The following is a 24,122-nucleotide window of genomic DNA, read 5'->3' as shown; positions in this document are numbered from 1 at the left end:
TTCTGCAATCATGTTGAAGTGGCAAAAGTGAGCAATGATATTGTAGTTATAGAATCTGATATAAGACATACCATACACTGCAACTCTGCCGCCTCCTCTTCCTCCCGTAATGACAATTATGAAATATGACAAGAACAATTAACTTTTTTTCTATTTTAATTAATTGATCTTTCTTGAAGTGAGAGAAGTACACAGTGAGGACGAAAATATCTAACAGAAGTGATATGGTGATGATGATACTCGATCGAGATTATAATCCAATAGTTCCATTGCTCCGGTTTAATATAGCATTTATAAACCGAAAAAAGAACTATTTTAAGTCTTCTGAAGTATCAACAATAAAACGAAATAAACTAAACTAACTTTAGCAACTGACCATTTCCTTCACCACTGGCACTTTCGGATATTAAAAACTTTTTAATCTGAAGAAAAAAAACTGAATTATAGGACTGTAAGAAATAGTAATGTGAGGAATCAGTAAATAATGAAATCTATAATTAAATATACATGATTACTCCCATCAAACATTATCACCCGAAAAATCACAAATCCATAAGACGGAAATGGAAAGTTTCCGGAAATGAAGCTTGAATATATCGCGGCCATCTCTGAAACAAAGTTATCCCAACTGATACGGACGAGTAGATCGACTTGTTTGAACCGGCTAACGGTTCATTTCAGTGTCTTCTTGTGTTGCGGAGTGCCGTTGGATCTTTACGCAACGTGGTGAGATGCTTACGTGTCGTCTGCTAACAGTAGATGAATTTACTTTTATAGTAAACCCGAAGGAACGGAGAAGGAAGAAAGCACTGGAATTTTAAGCGCATTAAAGAACCTTAAAACGGTTGCTTGTAAGCATGAATTATACTTATATATGCTTATGTATTTTTAGAGTAAGTCATAAAATGAGTCTTAAATTGTTAGCTGCATAAATTCTCTTCTTTCTTTGTTTATTATCTGGGACAGTTTATGACACCTCGAAATATTGTGCATCTGAGATGATACTCTTAGCATGGTCTAAAGCATTACTCGAATGACGACATCTTCACTGCAAGTTAATTCTCTGTATTGGTCAAATTAGCCTTCAGCTTCGTTTTGTCAACATTATGGACAGATGAGATGTGCCTCATACATGTTACAGAGGCTAGAATTTATTTCAGTAAGTTGAACTGAAGAAAGTTATTCAGCTAGATGTAATACCTAAAGTTTCACTTCTAATGAACCATTGTTTTAGATGATTGAAAACGTTGAACTTTGCAAGATTTAATTTATGTAATTAATTACCTCAACGTATCGATATGTACTAGTATTAAATGAGTTAAGGTGCGGTTAGTATGTAAACGGAGTGATGGCATTGGTTTTAAATATGAATGATAGCTCTTTCTGAATCTGTGGACAGTTCTTTCATTAATACCTTTCTCGTCCATTCTCAAATTTATGAAACGATGAGAGAGAGAGGTTAAGGACAAATTGAATATTCATGTTGGATAAGGCATGGTGCTATTGTGAAATGGTGTGACAAGGTCAACTCCACCTCCCCCAAATTTTTAGAAATTTTGAAAAGGTATTACTAAAGTTGGATGTTATCCATAGTACCTTATCTGTCTATGTTTCCTTGCAAAGCAATCAACTGCCCATCCAAGAAGGGAATAGTGTGAAAGTGGTTTGATAGCAAAGCTGTAGCACGGTGCTCTGAAAGATGAAAGATAAGCGTAGTAAGGTGAAGGGGTCACACTGATTTAGTAGTAGAACAAGATCATTAATATTATCAAGTATCCTAGACGAATTCGGTTGTTCTTAAAGAAGACATATTTTAAAAATATTTCTCTACATCTTTAAATTTTTTATATTTTAAGATATTAACAAGATATTTTTGCAGAGTAGGTGGGAAAAAAAAAAAAAAAAAAAGGGATATTTTATCATTTGCACTTCTATTTCCTTCTATTACGTTAGTTCTCAAAGAGTCTTTGAGGAAAATTTGCTAAAAGAGATGGAGAAAATTTTGTTATTTGTGCAACGTAAATATTTTCCATGGAATGAATAAAAGATGGGAAAAGATCGATTGCTGTTGATAAATGAGAAAACTGGCGGAAATAATAGTCATTGACAAGTTCCGCCAGCAGAATGGATTAAGGCTTCTTGTGCAGATGGCTGCAGTAGCACAAAACTGGTTGTGAAGAGCACATTTTCGAAAAATTAAATTCTGTTATTTAATTTATTGGCATACTTGTGCATGAATATGTGCACTTTGTAGTATTAACTGTTGAAATAGCTAATATATCACAAAGCAGATAAAAGTGAAATATTTGAGACAGAAACATTCAGATCAGATGATATGGTGTGATGATCTAAGGGAAAAACCGGAAAACCGAGACAAACATCGTTCTATTTTTGTGCTTATCATATATGAGAAGGAAGACTAACCAATAGTCAGCAGTATCAATCAATATCCTGAATCTATTAATTTATTCTTGAAATTTCATAATTTCTCGAAATGATGATATTTTTTCCTAAAATAATGATAAATTGCCGATTGGAAACATTAAAAAATTTTCTTTCGACTTCAATTCGGTGAATGTCAATTCATTGATCAGATTAATTAAAAAGCTTTTGATTACATATTACTGATAGGATTCTTCCCTCAATCTTTCTTGTCATAACACTGAAAAGTTGAAGAAAGATTATGAAAGTTTTTATCTATCGCTCAGAGTTGCCAATTGTAATCATCGGTAGACCGGGAAATGTGTTTTGATCTCCATTTACCCATGGTTAGAATTATTTGAGTGTAAAATTTCTAGATGAAAGTATAGTCCCACTTAAATAGTCCTGAAATTAACCCTAACTAAATGCTTTAAGTATATATGAATAAATGATATAATATAGGTCATTTTCTAGAAATGACACAATAAATGTCACAGGTGACGGTAGCGCCACTCTTCTGCAATACTACACATATTTGACTTTAATTTCAAGACGTGAGGAACGACGTGGTTCCGTGTACTCAAGTGATACTGCAAACGAAGGAATGAAGTACAAATGAGGCTCATATTGGCTTTCTCGTGCACAACTTGGCCCGATGATACATTTAACACTGCATTTAGCGGTAGCCGTGAGCTGGTGATGAAAAAAACCGATAAATGGGCGGTTGATGACGGGACGACGAGGTAATGGTACGGGTTGCAGCCAGAACCGAGGAAGAATCAGAGCCTCTACTCAAACTGGGCCCAAACAGACTTGGGCACTGCTCCCTATCCAGCATTACTTATCTCGCACAGCGCTTGCAGCCATTTTCGATTATTGACTTTCTTTGATCACTTTTGACATTATAATCAATTGACAATATATACTTCGAAGTTACTGTCTTTGACTACTTGTGTACAATGCTTAGAAAGACTTGGCCAGGTGTAAAACAAATCAGGTGTGTCATAACCTATTCAATTTCATTCCGGAATACTATTCCCTTTCTTCCAATCCAGTTCAGTTAACCTGATCTAGTTCAAATGAACCACTTCACACTCTGATGTTGTCCTACGGATCATCAAGTATACATGAAGTGTTCAGTGAGTGATCTACCTAATTGCAAGAATAAACCGATTGTCGCAGATAGACATTTTAGAGGCGCACTTTAATTGCGCTCCTGTCTCAGTAATTGTAATGGTTGAAGATCGATGCATTCTGAGATGCAAAAGTGCGCACCTTCCTTCGAAATTTCTCTCTTATTTTGCGACACATGGAAGCATCGATTTGACACATTTCACATTGAAGCAAAGGGAAAAGCTATTTGTCACACTTTTAGTAGGTTATTATTATATTCAGCAAAAATGGATTATATGCAAATTAGATTTGCATTAAGAAATGTTTGTTCTCCTACTTCGATTTTCGTTTTCATTTTGTATCAAATGTGCACAAATAAATTTCATTCTGTCAATTGAACAATGATCAAAAATTTTTTTAATCATAATAGTAGGAGAATATTTCACCTTCTAGTTCAATGACTTTCATTCCATTCAGAATTTTCAAGGTTTTGCATAATTCTACTAGCCTTAATGAATTTTTTAAAATTATTCAGAAATGCTGACGAATTAACAACTTACTTGATTCTCTGCATTCCTATTCACAACTCTTCTTGAACATTTTTTAAAATGAAACTCTGTGTGATTAGGCGAAATTGCATTTTGATAGGTCATTTGAACGGAATCATTTATTTGAATGTCAAATTTTAGAGATCTTCACGGGAATTTAGTTAAAAAGCTGGAAGAAGAAAATTGTCTGAAGAGAGGAAACATTTTGCTTACTGTTGAAAAAGCTATCTACAAAAACGATCCGGTTCATTTTTATTTAAATCAAATTGCAGCTAAAAAAGTCATCAACTTTTTTTTTGGATTTCAGGAACAATTATATGAAAGAAACTGTAATCTTTTATCTAAAATTAATTTATCGAGAACTAGTTTTTTCATTTATGAATGTAGAAAGGAAAACGAATTAAATTCATTTGTTGTAGTTTTTTTTTTTTTTTAATCTAATTAGCATTAGGGAATATGATAATTAACTTCAACAAACATAATTTAAAGCTCATAAAAACAAAAAAAAAAAAAAAAAAACAAACAAACACATTGGCAATTCTGATCAAATCAATTCATAGTTCCACTTTTCAAGCATTTAATCTCTTCCATCAAACAAATTTGTGAGCAATGAGTTTAGTTTTAACACATTGTTGTTATTATAGAATGCTTCTTTACAACTTATCTCGACTCAGCGATACTTTTTCATCAAATATTTGCTGAGTTAGCTTGAATTTGAGCTTACTTTGATCCTTGCTTCTCTCTTATTAGATTTAACATGAACGTTTGCTGTATTGCATCTCAGTCGAGAAATACGTTTGTTATAGCCATAAAGTCCTCGTTAATAAGCAGCAGTTGAAGTGAATCAAAGGGGTCATATTGTCTCATAGAGATAAATGTAGAAAAGGTAAATTCCTTCTTACAATGTGTCTGTGGAACGGAACAAAAAAGTATTCATTTTTTGGCTTAAAATATTTTTTGTTTATTTAAGGCTTTCTCGAACTGTACGCTTCATTTGATGTACATTCGATTGCATCTCAATTATATCACACTTCTTCCTGTCTTCAATGTTTATATTATATCTTTAAGTATTTAATTGTTAAATACTTCAATGTAAGTGATATGTGCACTTCCGGATGTGTTCAACGATCAGGTAATCAAATATACAGGAATAAATAAGAGTTACTGATAGGACTGTTTACTGATAGGAGACAAATGTGATAATTCAATGCTATTTTTTTGCTTTGATTCACCGAAATGCCATTTCATTTGACATTCACTACATCGTTTGCACCTGTTCCTTCTGTTTTATTTTCTTATTTTCATTTGAACATGTAAGCTATAAGCTGGAATCACCTGTGAAATGCACTCATTCAGTACGTTCAAATAAACAGGTAAAAATAAACAGTTCACTAACATATACGAGAAGTGAACCTTTAACTTTTAGGAAATATTGGTTAGACTTTTTCTGACCTATGTTTCATGTTTGAACAGGTATTCTGACAAAGGAATGAGGAAACAGTAAACAGAAGATTACCCACCTATTAGACCAGAAAAACTGCTGCTGAATCAGTGGTCAACAATAATGAATTGTCTTTTTGAAAATTAGAAGCAGAATGTTAATTCGGTTAATCCTCCGGAAGGAAAAATAACAGCCAGTTTACAGGAGAAGAAAACGGTTCTTCTTCAAGAATAGCTCCATGACTCACGAGAGCGCCGATAGACAGAGGAGCAGCTGTTCCGTCTACCTCCATCCATCTGCCCGTTGTACTTGTACCCTCCGCCTACCCTGCTCCCTTGCCTCCCCTTACAGGTGGGCAGCAAAAGGAAGGCCATTATGTAAAGTAGTCTCCCGGAGCTGTCCTTATTTTAATACAGTTTTTCGTCAAAGTCATATTTTTAATGCAACTGTTAAAGTGTTGTTATGCTTTCTTCGTCCTGGCTCTAAGCAACTGGGCTCTTTTTCTTCCCGAAGTTCTCTGTTGCTCTCATAATATACTCACTTTCTGTTATCTTGTCCAAGGTTAAGTTTCGGTGACTCGAGAAATTTACTTCCCACATATATGTATGTCCTCAAGGTCAAGGTGTCTTCCTCATTTTGTGACATTATTTAGCTGTCTTTACTTAATGTACTGTTGTTGCTTTTTGAGTCAGAAAAACTTACCCTTTCAATTTTAACAATTCTTACACTAATCCAACAAAGGCTAACAATTCTAGTACTAATTAAATTAAATTTAAACTTTTCTATTTCTGCTTTGTCATTGTTCAGCTGAAGAATATTTGGAATCGCAGTATTTCTTCTTCAGCAAAGACCAACACTTTCTCATTAATTTTAAACTGCAAAACTATCACTTCAGTAAAGTTTAAATTCTTTCAACTTTATGTCAGCATTTTGCAATAGTATCGTTAAGTAAATTAGATGGCGTGGATTAGACGATTCGGCAAATGAAGCCATCTGTGCATTTTCTACTCTTTATATTGAACTGGAAATGCCAAAAGTAGATCTATAAGTATAAATGAGTACAAGGTTATGAGTTGTCCATTCGTATCCTTGCGAGACATTTCACATATCATCACTAAAGACTTGACGACCTGCTAACTTGTCTGAAGTAAACATAAGCATACACACATACATGCACATGCACATGCACACGCACACAGACACATACATGCACATGCACACATACACAGATAAGTAAGTCTGTGTTAGTTATTAAATAATAAAATGTGTCGTTAAATCACGCTCATTTTCAGTGTGAAGTGAGTAGTGGTAGGGTTGGATGGATGGATGGATAATATTTACCCGATCGATAGGAGTCTGTGGGTGGTAGATGAGATGGCGGAGAGGAGAAGCACTTCGTGTCACTTTGCTTCATTAATACCTTTTTGTTTTTCAGACCTGAAAAGAAGAGAAAGCTTCTCAACATATAGTATTTTCTAGCTGTTATTCATTCTCTGAATTTTTGCACATATCGGATGGATGGGATGTCCACCGATTGTAAAAAGGACCACCGATTGTAAAATGAGGTGGATGAAACTGTAAAAGTTATAACTAATGGATAAAAATAGTGAAAATTAATTAATTATGATAATTCTACTGAATAATACTTAGTCCAACATTCTGGATACTATTATTCCGTTCCGAGAAAATCCTACTCGAGAGTAATCGAAGGTAACAGAATATAATGATGATTATAAAGAGATAGACATAAAGTATTACTGATCTATCAAGTTCCGTTACGTTGTCCTCATTTCACTTTTCATTTAATTTCCTTCCTTTTCATGTAGGAACAAATTTATTTTAACGTTTGACTGAATTTGAAATTCAAAAAACACATCCTTGAGTTAGAAATTAGAATGAGTTCAGCAATCGTTCCATTTAAAATTTGAATGAATTTTCCGGACAGTAATAATTATTTGTGCAATATTGCGGAACATATCCCCTTCCTGTCTTCGTTCATCCTGTGCAACTGAAACCTTTCACATTCCCTTCCTCTTTCATTGATCGGATGACTGATCACATTTCACTGATTTCAAAAATGCTTCTTCCTTCACTACAACCGATGACACCTGCACTACTTGCAGATTGCAGTGAAATATTCAACTAGATGGAGTGGCTGCCATGGCATTGTTATATTTTGGCACTTTCTATCTTTCAGGCTATTTCCGAGGTGTGTTCATGACGGTATTATTGATTTGATTAAATTGAAGTGAGAAAGAAATGCAAATTTTTTGTTGTACACATGAAAAATGACAGTGGACAACAGGGTGAGCGGTTTTCATAGCTCTTTGATGTAGCCCGAAAGGTATATTAGATTACAGGTAATTCATGCTTCAGCAACTTGCATTCATTAACGGACAAAATTCATCAGATGCAATTTTACCTGACTAAAATTCCCGGATGAACTCATTTCTTCTGAAAAAAAAAAAAAAAAAACCATCATTTGGTTCAGTTCGTTCCACTGGTGGATAATGTTTTGCTTGCTAAGTAGAAACTATTTGATTTATTCAATTAGTCCGATTATTTTGAAATGAACATTTGAAAAATTGCGAGTGAGAAATGATGATGCGAGCAGGTGGGATGTTTGTTCGTATATTGTTGACGACTCTTTTTTCAATCATTTAAAATTTGTCTTTTACTATTTTTTTTGAGCGCTCTTCTTGGCGTCTTTTGCCTTTAGATTCTGTCAACAGTACTTCATTTGAGGTGACCTGTCCTAGCACAAAAACAACGCCCTAAGTTCGGTTAATCTACCGGTGCCACCGTAGCGTTCCTGGTGACACAGCTTGTTACCTTGACGCACTGCCGCTGCTTGTCGCAATATTTGCAATCCTTCGACATACTTGCTTGATACTTTCTGGTCCACTGCTACAGTAACCAACTTAATCAGTGGGTATCTAATTCAAATTAGATTGAAATGTCTCAGCCTGACGATCGCAAGATCGATTCTGGCATAGATTATCGTTTGAGCTAATTATCAGTCTGTGTTTTCGCTTTTGCAGAGAAATCCTTTTAAGAGAAGAAAGAAGACATCGTTGCAAGGCTGAATGACATTTGTCACCTCCTCAACCTCACCATTTAGCATAATTGGGACATTTAATAAGATGCAGAGGATATGAAATGTCTTTCTGCTCCTCTTCTCATCGCTTTAAATCTTTAAACCTACCAAGGATTAATCGTGTCACACATTAGTAGTTGAGGTTTCAAGAATTATTTCAAATGTAATGGATCAAGAAATCTGTCGAAATTTGTTCTTTGTTGATGAAAAGTGATATATTTTAAGAGATACCTTTAAATTATTACCACATATTCCTATATATTAGCATATTGTGATTTCATCTTGTGATCGAATTAGGAGAATTTGAAATGAGCAAAAACTTGCAGCTGGAAATATTTACATAATAAGTAAACAAATAACAAGTAGTCAAAAGAAACACAAACATGGTCAAACAGAAGAGAAAACTTCAAAATTTTTTTTTTTTTTTTTGCTAAAATTGTTTTTCGCAATGGATTAAAATTACAAATTTCATTTCTTTTTTTTTTTTTTTTTTGAAAACTCGTTCATTTTATGGAGCTCTAAACACACAGCAATAAATGTTTAAACGAAATAACAATATATAAGATTGATTCGAATAATCGCATTTAAACAGTAAAATTGTAGTGTTGGAAAGCAGAATCGAACAAATGTAGTATTGAATTTAGGAAAGTTGGAAATTAGTGAATTCACATTTTACTCTAATTTTTGCTCAAACAGAAAACACTCTGAAAATGTTTTCCATACAGATTTTCCAAGATGTGTAATAGCTGAAGAATTTACATTTGGAATTAAAATGATCTTTAAGTTTGCTGTCATCTCATAGAGGAGCATTTTTGTAGTCATTTTCATCCAGAAGATTGGAACTTTTTAAATTGAAAGATAAAGATTGGATTAATTGAAACGAGTCGAGAAATTATTCAAAACTAAAGAGTAAGTGACAAAAATAAATAACAAAATAGAGCAGTTTTTGAGAGCTATGAATTTTTGTTTGCTATAAAACAGAACTGGTTCAATATTCGAAAGAGAAAATCAGTTTTTTTCTATCTTAAATTTTCATCAAAAATCGCAAGCAAATGTCAGTTGCAGCTTCCGCAGCAGCAATCGTTGCAGTGCGGCGCCGCAACATTCAATAAATTATCGTTCGTTCCACCATTCCGATCGAATCTTCTACCAATCGGTCGCTTAGTCTATGTACCATTGGATCAAATTGTGGGTGGCGATATATGTCGGTTGGCTACTACTACTACTACTTCCAGACCAAATCCGACGTATAGTTCTACCGGTTATCAGGTTCTTTTCGAACCACTTTTCTCGAATACGATCTCGACAATACAACTAGAATCTCCATCTACTGTCAAGCTAACCTGTTTGGTTCTGAACTGAGCAAGACATATGTCTACAGCTAGTTACATAGTGATGAAAGCTTAAATCAGGTCTTGTTGAAGAATCAATCAATTTATAGCAAATGATAACAATTTGTGGGAATTGTACGGAATGTCCGACCGGTTTGAGCAGTATCTATTTGTATTTGAAACGGATGCTAAAAGATATCGAGATTTCGTTAATCGTTGTCATTCGTGGTATCAATCATCGACAAGTGAGCAACATCGACGATGACAAGATACGTTTTGCGTTCCTCGAGGAGGAAACACCGATCGCCCTGGATGACTGTCAAATTGTAGATGCAAGTGACGGAGACGCTTTGCGCAGTTTTTCCAAGACTTCCGTCCTTTTTGTCTCTATTTCATTTATCATTTTAATGGTCATTTCGCTTGCTTGGCTTATCTTCTATTATGTACAAAGGTTAGCTTTCATTTCCATTTCCTTCTCTTTAATGAATCTTAACCGTTTGTTTATTTTTAATGACAAATGAAATTTGATTCTTGTGCCAAGCAGCAGCAGAAGAAAGCTTAAAGTAGTATGCTTATCAGTAGCTTAACTGATAAGTGATTCAACTTATTCTTTCCTTTATTAATAAAAAGACAGCAAGATTACCCATTGCTACAGTACTGCTCAGTAGTAGCAATAATATCATCCAATCACGTAAATTCAACGTAGACGGATAAAACTTTATATTCATTTCTTGAAATCTCAGTAAGTGAATGGTCCTCAATTCAACTGCTCCTCAAGCCTTGAATTGTTCGTTACGCTTATAATTTAGATTCCGTTATGCGCATGCCAAAGACCGTCTTCAAAGACGGCTATTCAATGCGGCTAAAAAAGCGTTGACGCGTATTCCAACGAAACCTATTCGAGTTGGAGACAAAGAGCTTGACACTGATTGTCCGGTTTGCATCGATCCGTATCGAGCTGGTGATATTATTCGTTCGCTTCCGTGTAGGTGAAGTGCTTTCACGTAATTGCTTGCTGTGCTTTCTCATTTGAAAGTTTTAAAATTCTTTCACATTGACTAAAATTTTTTTTGCATGATACGTTGAACTTTCTCATTGTATCGTTAATGGAGACAAAAAGTACAAAAGATTAAAAATCACAAAAAGTATACAAATGCAAAAAGTACAGAAAGTGAAAAATTTTAGGCATATATTCCATAAAACATGTGTTGATCCGTGGCTTCTAGAACACAGAACCTGTCCAATGTGTAAAAGCGATATCCTGAAGGTATTTCCGGTCTTCCGGTCTTCTTGAATGCACTGATTGTAGTATCTTCAAAGATATAATTGAATTCGGTTTTTTTCAAGGCTTTTGGATACTACGTATCGATGGGTCGACGTACACCCAACAACACACACAGAGAAAGCATTCATCAGTCACCAAGGGATGAAGACGTGTTGAGCGTCGATGTGCACTCATTAACCGGATCTGAATCCGTATTTCCACATGCCGGGTATTCCGAAGTGCAGCATACAACCAATGCGCCAACTTCACCACAACTTGTTCAAGTAAAGAGCATCCGGGATACTTCAGATTTGAAAAAAATCGCTCCATTTTTATAGAATTTAAATTTGCATACTAATTCGATGCTCAATATGTTTGATGAGACATGACAATTGCGCTCAAGTCAAACTTTTTTGATTCAGGACGTACTAGTCATATACTGGCCGGAATATCAGTCAATCTCCTTTCAGTATTCAGTGGCCTGCACTCCGTTTGCATAGAATGTTTCCTTCCATTAGTCGGTGATTTCCGTTTCTTATCCGTTCATCTCATATCATTTCAGGTGATGCACTGCTCCAATGTGAATGCTTTTTCAATAACACCTCTGACAGTACTCCCCTCAGGAAAAAAAATGACCGGTATGTCTAAACTTCCTTCCCATTTTTGTCTTTAGTTCTACGTCCAACAGATAAACAACATGCTGTATTTTCATGCTAGGAACGGAATAGTAAATTATTTAATGAATTGTTTTTTAAGACTTTTTGAAAATCCTTTTGTTACCATTTATTAAGTAACATGCATAACTCCAATATTTAATTCATTACTTATTTTGCAGCAAATTCTGCACAGGAAATGAATGCACCGAATCGGGTCTCATGGCAAATTCGGAGGCCGTCATCGACTGCTTCTCACGTCGTAAATGTTGCACATTTTCGTTCACGTTCCCTGTCACAAGTAATGCCACCACTTGAGAAACAAGAATCTAAAGCTACACTCAGCTCAAATACACTCGGCTCCGGACTTACACCATTTCACTTCTCACCGATACCTACCAAAAGTGTCACATCGTCAAGTCACGATACTTCTTCAGCCATGTTAGCGGTTTCACCCGAACCCACTCCATCTTCATTTCCAGTATCACCCACACGACCAAATTCCTGCTTACAACAGAAACTCAGAACAAATCGTGTTAACTCACAGGATATCAAACCAGAGCGCAGTTATTTAGCCAGTGTTGAATCGCTCTGAAAATTTTTTATTGATCTCTTATCTCCAAAACTATAAACTTCCCAATGGAGAAACTTATAAAGTGATTAAATTCGCAAAATTCAAGACGATAACGTTGCTAGATGATATGCGTTCATGTATATTCTTCAGTCTTGGATGGGCTTTATTCCCACATGCATCGTATTTCACAGATTTCGACGATATGCATCTTGAAGTGCAATCTTTTGCCATGCTAGCTGCTGTTATGCTGCCTTATTTCGTGAACTGAGTCAGGATTCTTAAAATTTCATTAATAGAACAGACTAGCAATTGTATGAGATCAGCAGATAGCTGAAAAAATTTTACTAATTTAAGACTTGCAAGAATTCCAAGTTGTTTTTCCTTTGATCCTATACAATTATAAGGAGGAATAAAAGAAAAAATTATTTAACCTAATCCCATGAGTGGTCTTTTCAAAACAATATTCGAAGATGCTGGAAAATTTATTCCTTTCGTTACTAAATCTGATATCTGAGAGAGGTACTAAATTTCGTTGGTGCACTTGCACACCTCAATATTTAACAGAAATTATTCAGTAAGTTGTGAAAAAAAGAACGTATGAAATCAAAAACTGACAAATACACTGCTGGAGAATCAAGCAATGATAATAGTATGACTGTGACATAAAATACATCGGACTAGAATGACAAATCTATATGATAGCTAAAATCGCAAAAGGGAAACGAGCCAATGTTGATTTGTCATATTTACAGTTAGCACAATATATAGTCTGTGATTAATATGACATAATTGTACTCTATTGTATATGTGCAAATGAATGAAATTATTTCTTCTGTGTCAGTGACTTTTTGAATTCTTCACCGAATGTCCTCGAGAAAAATTCAATTCGCTTCCAAAAATCCCGAAAGATTGATGCACGCATACCATACACTGTTGAAACAAAAAAACGTGCTGCTGAGCGAATTATCTTTGAATCTGCTAACTGTAATGAAAAATTAAGAGAAATATAAAAAAGGACCACAAATAGTAAAAAGCTATCTATTCAAATTCTATTTAATTTTACTGTCTTCCTGCGTCGATTCTTGCTCTTTTCTAGCTAAATAAATGAACCTACCACTTTGTCCTTCTTCTTCCGCACTCCGATCTGACAAACCTACTACAAATTCTTTAAAAGACACATAGCGATGAACACTTCATAAATCAAAAAACTGAAGTGACTGCTGCGGATTTTTAGATAATTAAGCCATCAGATCATATCATTTTATATACTCAGAAAAAAACGAAGGAAACGAAGGATGAATAGTAGAACAACTAATAGAACTTCAGAAATGATTATGATGATAAAATAGATAATAAACCATTCAAATTGCTTTCTTGGTTAAATTGCATACCTTCTGAATCACATGTTCTTGATTTAAATATTGCCTGAAAATGCTCCTTATTTTCTTTAAAACTTCGAAGATAAATGAATTAAATCATTTTATATATTCGAAAAGATAGGAAATGCGAATAGCTTTTCCTCTCACATTAAAAAACTAACTTCATGCTTTTACAACTATAAGGCGAATTCGCCAAATGTTGAAATATACTAACAATGGATTTGGTCATAATTTTGGATGAAAAAGTTGGCAGAGATGTAGCTTATACTTGCAATAACTAACACTTTTGTATGGCCATCTATCTATCTAGCAGATAAAGGACACACGCACACGTACTGCAGTTCACTCAGTGCGTCGTCATCTGTGCAAAAATATGAGACGAATATTCGACACGGAGCTGACAGTAATGCCAGCTTTTCGTCAATGATGCAAATCACGGTGACGTGCAATACGTGCTGCATCATCTAAGATGCGTGTTATGGTTTAAGTGCATGGAGTAAATAAATTAAAGCTGACGTCTTCTGCGTGAACCACAGTTTCAATGGGCAGTAAAAAGGAATGAGAGAAGAAGTAACGTTAAAGAAAGCTACAAGTAACATACCTCAGGAACTGATGCCACATAATAGACCACACATATGCAGGACGACGTCCCACCTGAAATATAAGTACCTAGAATTACGTGATGTACGCAAACAGAGACGTGCCTTCAGCCCATTCAATCATCGCAAAATGAATCAGAGCCTCATAAAGGTACAAGTACTGTCTGGTCGAGTCGAGATGTCGGGTCCGGTTAAGGACGGGAGGTAAGGTCAGGCAGGGAAGGGTTTCACATGTGGCTTTTTCAGTTTTTTTTTTTTTTTTCCGTGTTTCATGTTTTGGCTCTCATCATGTTCTTCCTTCAGTAAATCGTTGATATTGTATTGTCCATCATCCAATCGGTCATGATAAAACGACGATCGGATCTGTTACAAAGTGTAATTGAATGAAAGGTTTCTGGGAACTTTCGAGATTATATCCTTTTGCTCACAAAAATTTACATTTCAGGGCATATAATTTGTATGGCAAGCACATTGATAAAGTCAGGATGCAGTAACATGACGATACCTGCAAGCGCTACTTTTGATACACTTCCGGTGGAGATTATCACATACATCATGAATTGCCTTTCCTACGATGATATCAGTTTATTAAGAGCCGTTAGTGAATTTCTTGTCTTCGATTTTTTGAACTGAAAATGCAACCATCTGTTACAGTCATGAGAAAAGAGAGTATTGATGGGTAGTCGAAAAGGAACAGTTATCCAATCCATGTCTCATTTCACGAAAAAAATATACGATTATGTGTAATGAATAGTTCCCTGTACAAATTTATTTCATTCCAGGTTTCCAAAAGTTTCGATGTAGTGGCACGCTCTATCCTAAATAATTCATTTTTTCGGCTTGGCGAGCAACTGGATAAGGCAATGAGCCGAATGAAAAAGATGTTACCAAAAAGAGAGTCACAGCGAAGGTACTATTTTTTGTTATTTTATTCGGATAATTGGGTTTTTCACTTGCACTGTTGTTATGTAAGGAAAAATTCTTAATAGGTTATCCGTTTGAGGTAAAAATGATCAGTGAAAGGACGCATCAGTAATTGAAGTATGGTTCAGTCTTCCATTTATGAAGAATGGAAAAGTGATAATATGGAATAATTTTCCAAATGCACTTTTTTGGTGGTTGCAAACTAGTCATACGTATAGACAATAATAAGTGGTTGTGAAGTATGCTTGGTTAGGTTAGAGAGAAATAAACTTAGTTGATACATTTTTTTTTCGATAACGTTTTTAATGTTTTAAGTTCATGGAAATTTATGTAGTTTTTATTGAATTTAACAGTGCATTCTTCTCTTTTTAACTGTTGTGATGATATACAATACAGTAGTAATTTAAGGTTTCTTGTTATAGAAATGTGCAACATTCGTTGCACCGTTACAAAGTTGTCAGAGCTTAGCTGATAAGAGGTGTATGAAAGTTGTGTTGCTAGTATTCGGTAGGTTGTTTGCTGTATGTTCGATGCTTTTATTACCTTCATTTCAGAACAGAGATCTCTCTGTTAAGGTGGGATCGAATGGCAAGCGTTCATTTTTGTGGAAGCAATATAACCTTTTATGTTTAAGGCTACATACTTTGTCGCGTGTTAATGAGGTTTATTCAGCGTTGGAAACACGCTATGCATTGCTTTCTATGACATTCAGGAAGTATATCGACAATGATTCTTGTTGCTTTATAGCTGGCAAAGTAAGTAAGAGATATGATTGCTAAATTTTGTAATTCTAAAGGGATCCTTTTTTATTAAGTACCGTTAACTTCTTTCTTAGCTAAAATACATATCAGACAGTATTGACTGGTCTCTTTAAAAGTCAAGGAAAATATGCTTTAATCCGGGTGCATCACTTCAGTTGATTCGTACTGGTTTATTATGCACACTTCATGCAGGTTTTGGATGAAGGTTTCTCCGTACTGCGTATGTTGGACAGTTGTGTTAAACGGAGAGTGCAACCACCGGAAACACAGGAATCTTTAAGAGATATTCGGGATTATTCGAGGTTTATTTTATTAAAATATAGTCAGAAATTATGATGGTTATTGTCAAATATCGTAATTACTACTGCTGTTATCTCATTATTTTAAATCTCTTAGTATGGCAATGGAATATTTCGAAGAACAGATTGCACCAGCTCTACGTATTCGAGATCCTTTGAGTCTTCTATGTCGTTCTCATTCTCGATACTCATTGGAATCTCTGCCTAACAGTTTCTCGTCTGCAACATTGAGTGATAGGTATATCATCTAGTATTACCGTATTATCTCAGACATATCGTACATATAAGTGTAGTTTTTTTTTTTTTTTTAATTTTGTTGTTTCTATTGCATTATTGTTCTTTGAATGAAGTAGTGAGTTTCATTTAGTGTTCGTTCATTATGCAGTACATCCCCTTCGAATATCGTAATAGGCAGGAGCAGTAATACTCCAGTGACACGTAGTTTTGGTGATTTTGCAAAGATGAACCAATGGAAAAGGAGGATTGATGAGAAAGTCAAGCAGCATGAACGAATAATCGCTGAGCAGGATCGTGTGATACGTGAACAAAGCAAAGCTATAAATAATATTATTGAGTGCATGCATCAAGTAATTTCTTTTCTACTACACCAAACTTTCGATGAATTGAACTTTTAGTCTCTGGACTTTTTATCTTTTATCAGTAACGATTTCTGGTTCATGCCTTATTATTTAGTTCAGATTATTTTTCAGATTAGTTCAAAAATTTCGTTCAACTTCATAAAAGAATTGAAAGCTGTTGAAGAACTGTCACAACCAAATTCACCTCCTGCAGGTCCGTCTGGAAAAATGAAACGTTTAGGGAAAAGAAAATCCAGTACAACATTACCCAAGAAGGATGTAAAGCGAAACTAATTGCTACTTATCGATGTACAACTACCACTTTCAAAGAATCCAGTAACTATTTTTTGCTAAGCAACGGATTACCATATTGAGCACATGTTTGACGTGACACATAATCTTGATGTCTAGTCCTTAAAGTTTAATGAAAATTCTACCAAGCATTTGTTCTCTGTGTTACGTATTCCTATGAGACGGATTCTTTCTTCTGCACTGCACACGTGCTTTTTCTTCTTTGTACTACATGCCTTCTGCATTCATATAGCCATAATCTCTCAGCATTACAGAACAAAATTTAATCATTCTCTCTAGTCGGTAGTTGACAATCACAGTTAGAGATATGTGAAATGAGGAAGACTGTACATTAAGCATACAAACTAGAAGCTACCAGATCACTTTAAGCTTGGAAATGCTGAAACTTGAAATTGGCATTAATTAATTGTCCTACTCAGAAACAGATTTGCTCTTACAACTTAAGAGTTTCAATTACATGCTTCATATGTTCAAATTTATAGAATCAAGTGAAAAAGTGATACTGCATGTTTGTTAAGCCGACAAGAAAGTGTTTATCTTTGGCATCGATTGCAGTACGAAATTACAATTATTAATGAATGAATATATACGCATAAGCGTCATTAATCGCGCGTATTTCGAATTAATTTACAACAGCTTGTGAATTAATTCGAAATACATGTGACCCATAACAGTAGTTAGTTTCCAGCAAGTGAAAGAAAATAGGACTAGGACTATCATGAAATAAAGAGGATCATGGAGCTTATTACTTTAGAATGGGAAAGAATAAAAACGGATGAACATTCCATGCATATTTCGAGACCGCACATAGAAATAAATTTGCTCATCCAGTGAAGCTGTATTTGAAATTGTAGAAATAAAATATAAGAAATCGGGATGTGTGCAACGAAAAATCGTCAATAATGGATCTCGCTGATGTGGACAGCAAATAATAATAATAACTTCGAGCACCGGGATTTAATGAGCAGATTAAGATTACATTTAGCGCACACATACAGAAAGCAACGGGATAGTTGACGTATCATTAAATTTAACATCATAAAATCTCTCGAAGGTTACGAGTAAGAGAGATGAAAAACCACCGGTATATCAGCAGTCTATCAGATATTTGGAATAACATTATGCTTCACTGTAGACGGGACATAAGCATCGGTCTGCATTATTAGGTTCAATTTAATAAGGCAATTTGAATAATGATATCAATATGCCTGGTGTACGAATGAATTTGGTGGGTAGGGCCGTACGCTTTGTCGAATGGGAGGACACACAATCTCTTTGTAAAATCAAAACAAGAGGGTCATTATGGCACGTATATTCGTATAGCACTTTCTACTTATAGCAATGTAAAATGACGAAGCATACAACATATAACTTAAAAGAAGTAAAATGTCTGGCTCTAAGCCAAGGGATGTCTGGTTTTAAACAAAGGGGTTAACTCATTAATTTCTCAACAATGGATTCGGAGTGTCTAATTTTTTGGTGATATAATAATTAACAATACTAGTTACGTTAGTCCTGAAGTTATCGAGGTGTGCTGCGACATGATCAATACATATATCGTCCATACCTTCTCCTCCTTCGGCAAGTGCTTTCAAAACGGTACTCCGAGTTGGAGCTGCCAAAATAATGATCTGAGATTGCATAAAATCACACAAGAAACTGAAGGCAAAAATCACAAGGAAGAATGGTACTATTCGTTTTGAGATAGTTGATATTACTTGTTAATATAACTGGAACAGATGAGGTTAAAAACAAAACTACCAGCCGCAAGTTTACCTTAAACAACTGCTTTGATATAAACCCGTGATGCCTTTTGAGCGTATTATTATAAGCTTTGTTGATAGAATCAGTTAAATTGTCAGTTTTTGTTTTGTCTGTTGAAGATCGGTACACCTGCACCATTTCCGACAAAAATTCAAGCATGAATTCTAAACCTCTAAAAAAAGAGATATCATGCAGTAAGAACAAAACATATCTAAATGATGAAGGTCCTTTTTTTTCCCACAAACAAAGTAATACGAGAAAATCACTGCAAACTTTATATAAAATACAATAATGCACAAGCCAGCATACATTCCTAAATTGTTACTTTCGCCTGCTTAAAGAAAAATCCATAGTTGAAAAGTTGCATTTGGTTTTGTCAATAAGCTCAACTAAAATGCAACCTGAAGGGAAATTAATGAAACCTTTTCAACCATAATAGCCCTTCGGTGGCTGAGCCCATTTTTCCGCTATTTTTAGCGAGATCATCTTCGATTAGATCCTCGATATATTTGCATTTGTCTATTCCACTTTCGTATTTTGTTCTAACCTTGGCAACATTACCGCTGATATCATTCTTGATCGGAATAAATGCTGTCCCTAGAAAACCTGAAATAGCAACTTTGAAAACTCCCTCGATTACTCACCCAGTAACTGATCGTAATTATTTCAATTTTCACAACGGCAATTACACACCAATTATTTCACACTGATTCGTATATAAAGCGAAGTTTTAGAAGTTGGAGTTTAAAACGAAAAAAGAATGCAACATAATGGGAAAGCAATATATAGACTATATATATACTATATATAGGAAAGCAATATAGCAATATATAGAATATATAAACTAGAAATGTCAAGTTTACCTACAAAATCAGCTATGCCTTGGCAAGCTCTAAGGAACTGTTCGGTTGGAACTTTGCCATTTTCGATTTCCGGAAACATCTGTTCTGGATGTGAGAAGTACGTGGCAACCTCATCCGACACCACTGCATTCATTTGATTTACTACTTCTGAAATTGGTCGTCTTAATCAGTTTAAGTAAGAGTTCGATAAGTACTATTAAGCGCAAAATACTCAACACTAGCAGGTCACGTCAAAGACGCCACCTACGAAACTTACCTATCACAAAAGCTTTTTTTATTAACTGAAACCAAAAACTGGCAGATTTGTTGACATAGTTCAAAATGCATGGTAGAATTGAGTGATGCCTGTATACGATAACAAAGTTCACAACACCCACCACAATCTCTCTCTCAAGCAACGACGAATTTTATGAAACTTACGTTCCACATTGATAAACTGTATTTAACGAGAAAAGGCGGTCCATTAAACACGCAACGCTTGCCTAGTACTTGGGAAGTGTACAGTAGTTGTGAAGCGGCGTTGTGCGGTGGTGGCAGACTTGGGGCGTTCTTGGGGTACGGTCTTTTTGTTGTCCTTTGTTCACTCCGAAAGGTGCTGTCTCTCATTTGCCATAGGATATATTCTCTATTTATCGTGAAATGTATCTCTTAACGACCTAAAATCTCTCACTATTAGTTCTCGAATATATAAACTTGCCTGGTTGTACCCTTGACACAGAGAGATGATTTCTCTTTTTCTTTGTCCTTTTATTCAAGTGATCTAGTTTCAAGAATGTTTTGACATGGATTTTTTATTTAATTTGATTATGCAGATATCAAGCCTTCGTTATTACTTTCCTTTTCATTTCTCATTCAATTATCTCTAACTCTCACAGGTTCTTTTGCTTCGGTTGAATTCCAAGAAATTTGGTAAAATTCTTCAGTATGTACTGCCAACGACTTTCGACCTCTGCAGTTCGTATTTCGGTAAGCTAACTTTAACCTAACTTCACAAGTTTGAAAAAAACAATTGAAGAAAGATGAGTAAATAGCTGTTACATTTACCACATGATAGGTTGGTAGCAACAAATGATCGAAAACTTTAACTAGTAGATGTTAATGTCTTCTGATCGTATAGAAAAACTTGAACACTACCTATCAATACCTTTTATTTAGAAATTTTTAATTGAGAAAGAATACCTACAAATGAAATGATTCTTGTGGAATCGAGTGTGAATATTTACAGATGCTGCCAGTTTTGCTTCGTTCAAATAACGGAGTATTAGTTCGTAGTTTGCAAACGTCTTCAGTGCATCGCGACATTGATAGTGCAGCAAAGTATGTTGGAGCTGGTGCTGCAACAGTTGGTGTAGCAGGTTCTGGTGCTGGTATCGGCAACGTTTTCGGTTCTCTTGTTATCGGTTACGCTCGAAATCCATCCGCGAAAAACCAGCTCTTTTCGTACGCAATCCTTGGCTTTGCTCTTTCTGAGGCTATGGGCCTTTTTTGCCTTTGTATGGGTTTCTGTATTTTGTTCGCATTTTAAGTTTTCGCTACTGTTGTGAAGATTAATTACTTAGATTTGTTAAGAAAATGGTTTTTCGAAAATTGCAAAAAATTAGCCCCCTAATATTAGAAAAGTATTCATACCTACCATGTCATTATTTGTTAAAATGCATGCCATTGGTAGATATATTATGCTGATCACTCTGCGAATATTTATAAAGTTAGGTTTCTTAATGCTCAAAGAAGAACATGTTTATCACTTTGTTTCGGATGCATTTTGTTGGATTTGATAGGTGTAATATTAGGACGAATATAATTAGAATAAATAATATGAGGGAGATTTTGAGGTGCTTGGTTGGTGCTCTTTATTTTATTCAGTCATTGAAAAAATTAATTTATTGAAAATAGTAGGGAAACGGTTAAGGAATAATAACATTGGCTGATTTAGCAATTTTGGTTAGGTATATCATTTTGTTAATTTAATGTTAGGTCAATATTTCTACAGGGTACACGGAAAATCTCTTCCGCCTGCTCGCATAATTTGTTACTTCCAAGGACCAGGATTTCCTTGAGGGTTTTCAAATCCCAGAAGGTTACATACTGTTTGTATTCCATCAACAGATGTAGATCTTCTTCTGCCATCAAAAGTTTTGCTACCTGAAATTCCAAGTTGAACAGTGTTAAGTTTTGGCGACCTCGTTTCCGAAACCGAAGTTGCAGAACTGTCATGCGGTTCAGCTAAGGCTTTTGTCTTTTCCAAAACCAGATGAGAGGATAAATTTAATGAACTAACTTTGTAAGTGTATATGATTTGTGAAGTTCTTGACGGGTCCGGATGCTTAATGTCGCTTTCATACTGAAAATTTAGCTCAAATTTATTCCTGCTTCAGAAGTTGCTTGTGAGGTTAGTTTTAAGCTATTAAGGGAAACTTACAATAAGCGGTATGGCACCCACTCTTAGTGCTGCCAGAGTACAGATAATCTGATGGAAAATATTTCTTGTACTAATGATTAGACTGTGTTCACCAGAATGTAGAGCGAGTTGAATATGAGTGATTTCTGTTTGAAGTCTTTCCAACGAAATGGGTAGCAAGAGCACAGCAGAAGCATTTCTGGAAATTTCCGGCGGTTTTTTTTTAAAAAAAAAGTAGAAGCGAAACAATACACAGAACAGAGATATAGCATTTCATGATGCAGTAATGCGTTGATATCGTTGCAAACGTAATTTTCCACTGTTAAGATACATGGTAGGCAGAAGTAATGTAATAGATTCATTGGAAATCGCTTTCGGCTCACAAGAATTGGATGCTTTCGGGAAGAATCCACTCCACCACCAATCTCGTTTTTGTTTCATTGCAACCTAAAATGCAGCAATATAACAAAAATTAATTGTCAGGGATTTCAGAGATCAGGATAAGTTAAGCTTATTAACAATTGCTCTGATATTTCACTTAACGTTTACATAATTTTGTAGGTATAATACCTTGTACATGTAGTAAGGTCGTCTGCTAATTAAATTCACTTGTGGCGGTGGTATTCCTTCGTCAGGGCTTACGTGTCGTATGACAAGTACACGTTGTATTGCCTGCAGTATGTCATATATGGTTTTGCTAACGGTAATCCTTTAAATAATTTTTATCTACGTTAATTATGGTTAACATAAAATATACAATATCGGTAATTGCTGCATCCAGAAGTTCTTTAGTTCTGACCAATCGGGTACCCATCCAGAAACCATCAATTGTTACCACAGTGTCCGCACCACTACTTTTCACTATATCACGTAAACACTCGATATTTTCGTTCGTGGCATTCTTAGTAAAAATGACATGATTAAAAGTTAGGCTGTGAAGTGCTATCATTTCATTGAAGCATTTCACAAATTACTAACCTCAACAGGAGACATATTTTAAAAAAGTAAAATATATATTTGGGCATCAGTCTGCAACAATGGTTGCTTATAGTTTGTTATCGATACGTACATTCGCTTTTTTCTCTTTTTTTTTTTTGTAGCATATCACTTACCACAAATCACTGATCATGTAACTGACCATCAATTATGAATTAGTGCAAATATTCTTACAATAGGTAAAACGGTTAGTCCTATTCGAAGCGCAGCCAGTACAGCAATGGGAAGTTGTAAAACATTGGGTAAGTACAGCACTATTGGCTTATCTTTCAGCTGAAATCTTCCAAACACATCTGCACACTTCTTCACCAAAATGTCCACCGTCTCAGCACTTAATTCTGTATCGTCGTATACTTCACTGTCATAGTAATTACCGATCCTAAATGCAAAGCTTGTTGGATGATCTGTTTATTAGCTGCTAGAACTGTTCTTTCCTCTCTCATTTACATTCAGAAATTTGCTTTGATTTATTTCTTTAGATCATTACACTATGAATATCATTCATCTATTTATATTACATAAAAGTAATTAAAGGATTCTGCTTAGAAGGGCTCTTGCCACAAATAAATTCATTTTACCAGTAAATTCGAGTTGCTTCCTTCTCTATTTTGCTTTTCCAAGCATCGATGCATTCATACGACAAATTTTTAGTAGCCATTAAGATTAGCGGTTTGCCTTTAAAAATGCACTTGAAGAATTCAAATCTAAAGATACGGTTGTATCAAATGGTCATTTCATGTCTGTAATCAAAAAACAAAAAGACATAAAGTGATCAGGACGACTTAGTTGTTATAGAGATAAGAAATA

The 24,122-nt window shown here is 35.0% G+C and overlaps 6 protein-coding genes across 6 annotated transcripts; 3 read left to right on the top strand and 3 right to left on the bottom strand.

Annotated features, from left to right (window-relative positions):
• Positions 1-7,669: 7,669 nt before the first annotated feature.
• Bm4636 (Goliath protein, putative) lies at positions 7,670-12,463 on the top strand (the record flags this gene model as incomplete). The annotated part of the gene is made up of 8 exons (XM_043077678.1): positions 7,670-7,732; positions 9,686-9,889; positions 10,062-10,402; positions 10,761-10,940; positions 11,137-11,218; positions 11,299-11,499; positions 11,778-11,853; positions 12,051-12,463. The coding sequence occupies 8 exons, from the start codon at positions 7,670-7,672 to the stop codon at positions 12,461-12,463; spliced, it is 1,560 nt and encodes a 519-aa protein (XP_042933612.1).
• Positions 12,464-13,265: 802 nt separating this feature from the next.
• Bm17415 (Uncharacterized protein) lies at positions 13,266-14,442 on the bottom strand (the record flags this gene model as incomplete). The annotated part of the gene is made up of 3 exons (XM_043077677.1): positions 13,266-13,424; positions 13,834-13,867; positions 14,423-14,442. 3 exons carry the CDS (start codon positions 14,440-14,442, stop codon positions 13,266-13,268), a joined length of 213 nt encoding a protein of 70 aa, XP_042933611.1.
• Positions 14,443-14,915: 473 nt separating this feature from the next.
• Bm12998 (F-box domain containing protein) lies at positions 14,916-17,276 on the top strand (the record flags this gene model as incomplete). Its single annotated transcript, XM_001900892.2, has 7 exons — positions 14,916-15,017; positions 15,203-15,330; positions 15,979-16,099; positions 16,298-16,407; positions 16,502-16,642; positions 16,772-16,991; positions 17,115-17,276. The coding sequence occupies 7 exons, from the start codon at positions 14,916-14,918 to the stop codon at positions 17,274-17,276; spliced, it is 984 nt and encodes a 327-aa protein (XP_001900927.2).
• Positions 17,277-18,733: 1,457 nt separating this feature from the next.
• Bm7165 (glycolipid transfer protein, putative) lies at positions 18,734-20,054 on the bottom strand (the record flags this gene model as incomplete). The annotated part of the gene is made up of 4 exons (XM_001900891.2): positions 18,734-18,925; positions 19,071-19,230; positions 19,481-19,664; positions 19,922-20,054. 4 exons carry the CDS (start codon positions 20,052-20,054, stop codon positions 18,734-18,736), a joined length of 669 nt encoding a protein of 222 aa, XP_001900926.2.
• Positions 20,055-20,845: 791 nt separating this feature from the next.
• Bm7164 (ATP synthase lipid-binding protein, mitochondrial precursor, putative) lies at positions 20,846-21,446 on the top strand (the record flags this gene model as incomplete). The annotated part of the gene is made up of 2 exons (XM_001900890.2): positions 20,846-20,887; positions 21,147-21,446. 2 exons carry the CDS (start codon positions 20,846-20,848, stop codon positions 21,444-21,446), a joined length of 342 nt encoding a protein of 113 aa, XP_001900925.1.
• Positions 21,447-21,950: 504 nt separating this feature from the next.
• Positions 21,951-23,973, bottom strand: Bm7424 (Uncharacterized protein; the record flags this gene model as incomplete). The annotated part of the gene is made up of 7 exons (XM_043077676.1): positions 21,951-22,262; positions 22,341-22,518; positions 22,651-22,766; positions 22,890-22,991; positions 23,077-23,220; positions 23,490-23,694; positions 23,894-23,973. 7 exons carry the CDS (start codon positions 23,971-23,973, stop codon positions 21,951-21,953), a joined length of 1,137 nt encoding a protein of 378 aa, XP_042933610.1.
• Positions 23,974-24,122: the final 149 nt, after the last annotated feature.

The sequence above is a fragment of the Brugia malayi genome (genome assembly GCF_000002995.4).
Source record: "Brugia malayi strain FR3 genome assembly, contig: Bm_v4_Chr1_scaffold_001, whole genome shotgun sequence".
In the NCBI taxonomy this organism is placed as follows: Eukaryota; Metazoa; Nematoda; class Chromadorea; order Rhabditida; family Onchocercidae; genus Brugia; species Brugia malayi.
Note: the sequence above shows the minus strand (reverse complement) of the source record. Positions and strands in the feature narration are given on the sequence as shown.